Raw genomic sequence first — 6,513 nt, forward strand, 5'->3', positions numbered from 1 at the left:
GCAATAAACAATTCACACAATTCTGCACTGAAAAACTATATCTAAAATGATGCCTCGACAAATTAGGATATCAGTTAAAGCACACTAGCAGAAAAGTCAAGGTGCCTATAATTAGTAAGCTTAATTCCAACTTAAATCCATAGAGAAAACATACTGACACAGTAATCACATTAAATAAGTTGATGTCACAGGGAGGGGGACTGTACAGGGCCCTATCTTGCTACAGATTCAAGAACACAGTTGTTCCTTACTTAGATTAATGTTTTGTTTTCAAATATGATGCTTTGCCTGGTCCTGTTAATATGAACCTTCCAGCAATATTTGTAAAAGATGCATCATTATCAGTCCTTAACCCTTTCCTTATGCCTAAACTTTTTTGGCATTTTTTACAATTTTGAAAAATATTTTAAAATAGTTCATATAACCTATCTAAGATACAAGCTCACAGCGTGATGTACAGATCGGCTATTTTCTCAATAAAAAAAAAAAAGTTCAGGCATAAGGGTGCAAGATAGCAGGCGTGCAGTTGTGAGTGATTCCATTCCTCAGCACTCAGCCAAATTAACAGTTTAACCTGATCATGATCCTGCCACTTCTGTGTGCTTGTCTTATTTAACACATTTCAGCATATTTCAGCATAGAGCTCCATGGATTAAAGGGACCCGTTTTCCTCCTCTCTCTGGGACAGCTAATAGCTGTTGAAGAAGACATTTTATGGACACATCAAAAGTATGTAACATGTTTTATTATCACCTATCAAAATTAAGCAAATAATTTGCTCGGCTCTGTGGAGGGAATAAATAATTTTAATGATCCCTGTTGGATCCCCAGATGTCTGACACGACAAATGCTGAGTCGCGGAAGTGCAGGGCTTCAAATAGATATGAACAGATGTAGAGGTATACGTGATGTGGGGAGGTTGTTCACCTTTTCTGTGTGTGTGGTTTGTGTGTGTGCATGCATGCGTGTGTGTGTGTGTGTGTGTGTGTGTGTGTGTGTGTGTGTGTGTGTGTGTGTGTGTGTGTGTGTGTGTGTGTGTGTGTGTGTGTGTGTGTGTGTGTGTGTTACCGTCTTTTGACGTTGCTCTAAAAGAGAATGGTTCAGAGAAATGGTACGAAGCAGAAGGAAAAAAGATAGGAAAGGAGGTAAACAGAGTGAAAGACAAGTGTGTATGTTTGTTCATTTATTTAGTAGGGAAATGTAGAGTATTCTCATGAGTCTACTAAATGCAAGCACTAAGGCCTATATCTAATAATGTTTGTATATCTTTTGTATATGTCTGCAGTCATGATTTACCTATAAAGTGCTGCAGGGAAAGTGTGAGTGTGTGTTCATGCATGCATGCATTGTGTGCAAGTCAGGAAAGGGAGAAAGAGTTGAAGTGCTTGTGCGCTTGCTTGCTTGCTTGCTTGCGTGCGTGTGTGCGTGTTTTGTTTGTTTCAAGCCATTCAAGCATAAAGTTTCATCATTTTGTCTCCAGCAGTTTTCAGATATTTTAAGCCGGCATTCCTATTTTAGTGGACAGTACAAGAGAAACGCAGTATGTAGGATCAAGAGTGACATGGCCTTAGATTAGACCTCTGTATATTATTATGTAATCAAGTGTTACAGTAAAGATAAAGTGATAAAGTGCATAGTACACAATAATAATAATAAAACAATACTATTTTACAGGATACAGGCATCTGGTCAGGAATCACACAAGTCTATTTACACTCTATCAGCCTTTATCATCAAAAAGTCAGGTATGTTGGTCATGTATGTCAGTGCTTAGTGATGAGATGTGTACAATCTTATCAGTAATGTGTGTGTGTGTGTGTGTGCGTGTGTGTGCGTGCGTGCGTGCGTGCGTGCGTGCGTAAATGTGTGTGTGTGTTGTAGATTGGCTATGTCATATTGCAGATCAGAACTCCATATTTGGGCAAGTCTGACGTCATATTTGGTCTAACGTCATATTCGATGACGCAAGTTATAAAGCAGATGGATAAATGCCATCAATATAGATCAATAGATTTATGGCTATGGTCAATAACAATAGTTGTCCTTGTTCTCTTGATTATATCATACATTGTTTGGATACAATTGATTTGCTATGTCTTTTAAATCTTTAATGAGTAAACTGTCAAATAGAGACAAGCAGTTTCCTTCATCCATTTCAAACAACCTTGATGTTAGAGCACTTATTGTAACTGCACATCCAGATGATGAATGCATGTTCTTCGCACCAACAATTCTAAGACTCATCGAGCTCAAGGCCCAAGTTAATTTGTTGTGTTTATCTCGAGGGAATTTCTACAATGAAGCAGCTCAGCGTGAAAAGGAACTCATGAAAAGCTGTGCAGTGTTGGGGATACCAGCATCCAGAGTCACCATAACAGACCATAAAAAACTTCCTGACGACCCCAATGCAGAATGGAGCATCTCTGTGGCCTCCTCTGTAATCATCAAGCACATCAGAGCTCACTCATTCAACATGGTACTGACCTTTGATGGAAGAGGAGTGAGTGGTCATGCCAATCACATAGCCATCCACAAAGCAGTCAGTCACCTCGCTTCTACTGGCCAAGTATGCGATGACTGCTGTCTGCTCTCTTTGGTCACGGTTGGCATCCTCAGGAAATATCTCTCCTATCTAGAGCTCCCCCTCAGCTGGCTCTTGCCCTCATGTCTCTACTGTGTTGTTGGCGTAAAGGGCTATAGGCAGGCCAGGGAGGCCATGCTTTGTCATCGCACTCAACTTTTGTGGTTTCGTCGTCTCTACATCTTTTTTTCACGTTACATGCTTGTCAATACATTCCAGATGATCCCACAAGGACCAAAGAACCTAAATATATCAGAGTTAGTTTGAAGCGCATTTGGATGCACTGGTTGTACCAAAAGTAAGGGCAAAGTGTAACAGATGATTGTAAATGCTGGAAATTCAAATTATGTGGGAAAGAAAAAGCACTTACTGTATATGTTATCCTTTGGCATTCTCATAAACAATAGATATTATCTCTGCTTATTCCAATCAGGGTTCACCACAGTGGATCCTCTGTTTCCATCTGCTTCTGTACTCTGTTTTCTCCCCGGTCACTCCAGCCACTTGCATGTCCTTCCTCTCTCACCGCATCCATAAACCCCCTCTTTGACCATAATAGCCCCCCCATGAAGCTTCCCTCCTTCCTTTACACCCCTAGCCCTTCTGGGACCTTCACAGGCATTCCCGTCAGCAACATCAGCAGGGTGATTGCTCATAGGTTGATACCACCTGGGTGAACCTGTTGAGCACCATATCAAGCCATACCAGGTACAGGCATCTCTCTCACTCACATAGGCAACACCTACAGACCCATTTTTGGATTGACGCCTTTTTAAACTTTGAAAATAGAGTGTATAAGAGCTTGGAACATTTTGATTGAAACATGAAATCTGGACATTAGCTTTTTAAATCGGAGATTTCGGCAATAATTGTTTTACAGTGATTGGATAGGAATGCTTATGGTTGCTTCTCATTTTATTTTATAGCCCTCTGACTCATGTTTCTAGACACAGCAAGCATTTATTCTGTGGTTTTACATTAACCCTATTGCCTTGAGGCTCTCCATTGTAATGCTTGCCCGACATACTGTCTGTAGCAGAGCAAAATGGCTGCTGTGTGAATATGTCCATTGCACATGAAGACTAAAGACTTGTGTACTACATCTATTTTGTTATTATTTTCCAGGGCCACACTGACAGGAGAGGAAAACCAGGCAAATGTCTGGGGACCTCAGAATTATCTCCATGGCTTGGCAGAGATAACTAATGAATGCTATGATTTCTTCAGGCTTTAGTCATTATCAGGATACTCTTTAAACTAACAGCATTATCAAATGATACAGTATATCATAATAAATATAGATCAATCAATATGGGGGGGTATTTATTTATTTCATCCAGCCCTATTGGAGGCCAGTCCATGACGTCAGTACGCTGACAGTCATTTCCACATCATTTGGGTGCTATGACATCAGTCATCTCCATACTTGGGCATAAACTGAGGATATAATCTGAGAGACTCTTGGGAGATTCAAGATTTTGACTGCATGTATGAATCTGGATTTCTCTAGGTAATGCAGATTAACATGCTCCGTTCAATCCCGCTGGTCAGAAAGGCTACTGGCCTCCTCCCATGCTCCCGTGCCGTATCCTCAGGACCCATGCACAGTCCTTGCTCCAGTCATTGGGCTGGTCGGCTGAGGAGGTTTCAATCTGGTTCCTCCAGGGTTGGCATTAACAACTCAGTCACCCACAGAATGACTTTGCTGCAATATCTTCAACCTGCGTTCCGTTATCAGATCATGCGTTTCTACAGCCTGCCACCTCACCAGAAGGTGGAGTTGCCTGCTCTATCTCCCACCATGCAGACAGGAGCCATTGCTCGCTGGCTGAAGAAGGAGGGGGAAAAAATCAATGAGGGAGAAGTGATAGCTGAGGTGGAGACAGATAAAGCCACAGTAGGCTTTGAGATGTTTGAGGAATGCTACCTGGCCAAGATCCTGGTTCCAGAGGGCAGAAACAGCATCAACATAGGATCAGTAATCTGCATCACTGTTGACAATCCTGACCTTGTAGCGGCCTTTAAGGACGTCACATTGGACTCCCTAAAAGCTGTCGGTGACGAGCCCTCATCAACTTTCTCTGCTGTTCCTCAACCTCCTTCTAGTGCTGCTGCTCCTGCTACTGTCCCAGGCAGCTCCTACCCCTCACACCTGAAGATCTTGCTGCCTGCCCTGTCTCCCACCATGACAGCGGGTGCAGTGCAACACTGGCATAAGAAGGTTGGAGATAAGTTGAGCGAGGGAGATCTGCTGGCTGAGATTGAGACAGACAAGGCAACCATTGATTTTGAGGTGCAGGAGGAAGGATACTTGGCCAAAATCCTAATAGAAGAGGGTACCCGAGACATTCCGCTGGGGTCTCCTCTCTGCATCATTGTGGAGAAGGAGAGCGACATTGCACCCTTCAAAGACTATGTGGAGACCGGATGGGATGAAATCACTCCCATACAAGCCCCAGCACCCACAATGGCTGCATCAGTGCCGCCCGTAGGAGCTCGCCCCTGTGCTCCAGCTGCAGCTCCTAAGAAAGAATGTGTGTTTGCCAGCCCCCTCGCAAAGAAACTGGCTGCTGAGAAAGGTATTGACCTGTCTCAGGTTAGCGGCACGGGTCCTGATGGGCGAGTCACCAGAAAAGACATTGACAGTTTTGTCCCATCCAAGGCCACCCCTGCGGAAGCCGTTGTTGCAACTCGAGTCACCGCTAGTCATGTTGGGACCTTCACAGACACCCCCATCAGCGACATCCGCAGGGTTATTGCTCAGAGGTTGATGCAGTCCAAACAGACCATCCCTCACTACTACCTTTCTTTAGATGTCATCATGGATCAAGTCCTGGAACTTAGGAAGGAAATCAACAATGATATGAAATCCCAGAACATCAAGCTGAGTGTGAATGATTTTATCATCAAAGCTAGTGCACTGGCCTGCCTCAAGGTCCCTGAAGCAAACTCATCATGGATGGACACAGTCATACGCCACAATAACATGGTAGATGTAAGTGTAGCGGTGAGCACTGCCAAAGGTCTCATGACGCCCATAGTGTTCAATGCTCACACCAAAGGGCTGGCTGCCATCTCCTCTGATATGGCCACACTGGCAGCCAAGGCTAGAGAAGGGAAACTACAACCACACGAGTTTCAGGGCGGTACCTTTACAATTTCTAACTTGGGGATGTTTGGCATCAAGAACTTCTCAGCAATTATCAACCCCCCTCAGTCCTGTATCCTCGCTGTTGGATACTCAAATAAACAACAGATTCCTACGGAAAATGAGGAAGGCTTTGACGTCGCTAACATGATGTCTGTCACGCTGAGTTGTGACCACCGGGTTATTGATGGGGCGGTTGGCGCACAGTGGTTGGCAGAGTTCCGCAAGTTCATAGAGAGACCAGGCACCATGCTGTTGTGATGGGACAGCACTGTCAATAAACAGGATGGGGTCTAATAATGGCATGGCTTCCATGTGGATCATTTTGATAACATCATACTGATGTCGGTTGTGCCTAAATAGGGAGGGACAGTGGGACATTGGATCTGTGATTATGAAACTCTCAAAACTACCCACTCGGGAACAATGCAAGTTGGGAATACATGGCCCACCCGGTTATGCAATACCAGTGACCTGTTGTCAGAGTACCCATTGTATTTGTCTGTCTGTCAGTCTGTCCGTCTATGGCCCTTTCATGCTCATATATGGAGATCTATGTATCTGTCTGTCTGCCTTTGTCCCTTTCATGCCCATATATGGAGATCCCTGACGTCATCAGTATGCTCATATATGGTATCCATTTTACCCATCTGTCTGCCTGGGTCCACATATGGTATTATGGATATCTCTGTATCTGTCTTGTCTTCTGCCTGTGTCCCTTTTATTCCCATATATGGAGATCCCTGATGTCATCAGTATATACCCATATATGGGCATATCTGTC

The 6,513-nt window shown here is 43.8% G+C and overlaps 2 protein-coding genes across 2 annotated transcripts; both read left to right on the forward strand.

Moving 5' to 3' along the window:
• Positions 1-2,110: 2,110 nt before the first annotated feature.
• On the forward strand, positions 2,111-3,258 carry LOC311050018 (N-acetylglucosaminyl-phosphatidylinositol de-N-acetylase-like; the record flags this gene model as incomplete). Its single annotated transcript, XM_084063985.1, has 2 exons — positions 2,111-2,838; positions 3,141-3,258. 2 exons carry the CDS (start codon positions 2,111-2,113, stop codon positions 3,256-3,258), a joined length of 846 nt encoding a protein of 281 aa, XP_083920111.1.
• Positions 3,259-4,322: 1,064 nt separating this feature from the next.
• LOC311050449 (dihydrolipoyllysine-residue acetyltransferase component of pyruvate dehydrogenase complex, mitochondrial-like) lies at positions 4,323-5,990 on the forward strand (the record flags this gene model as incomplete). The annotated part of the gene is made up of 1 exon (XM_084064531.1): positions 4,323-5,990. The coding sequence occupies one exon, from the start codon at positions 4,323-4,325 to the stop codon at positions 5,988-5,990; it is 1,668 nt and encodes a 555-aa protein (XP_083920657.1).
• Positions 5,991-6,513: the final 523 nt, after the last annotated feature.

The sequence above is a fragment of the Gymnoscopelus microlampas genome, assembly GCF_963454915.1.
Source record: "Gymnoscopelus microlampas genome assembly, chromosome: 8".
Taxonomy (NCBI): Eukaryota; Metazoa; Chordata; class Actinopteri; order Myctophiformes; family Myctophidae; genus Gymnoscopelus; species Gymnoscopelus microlampas.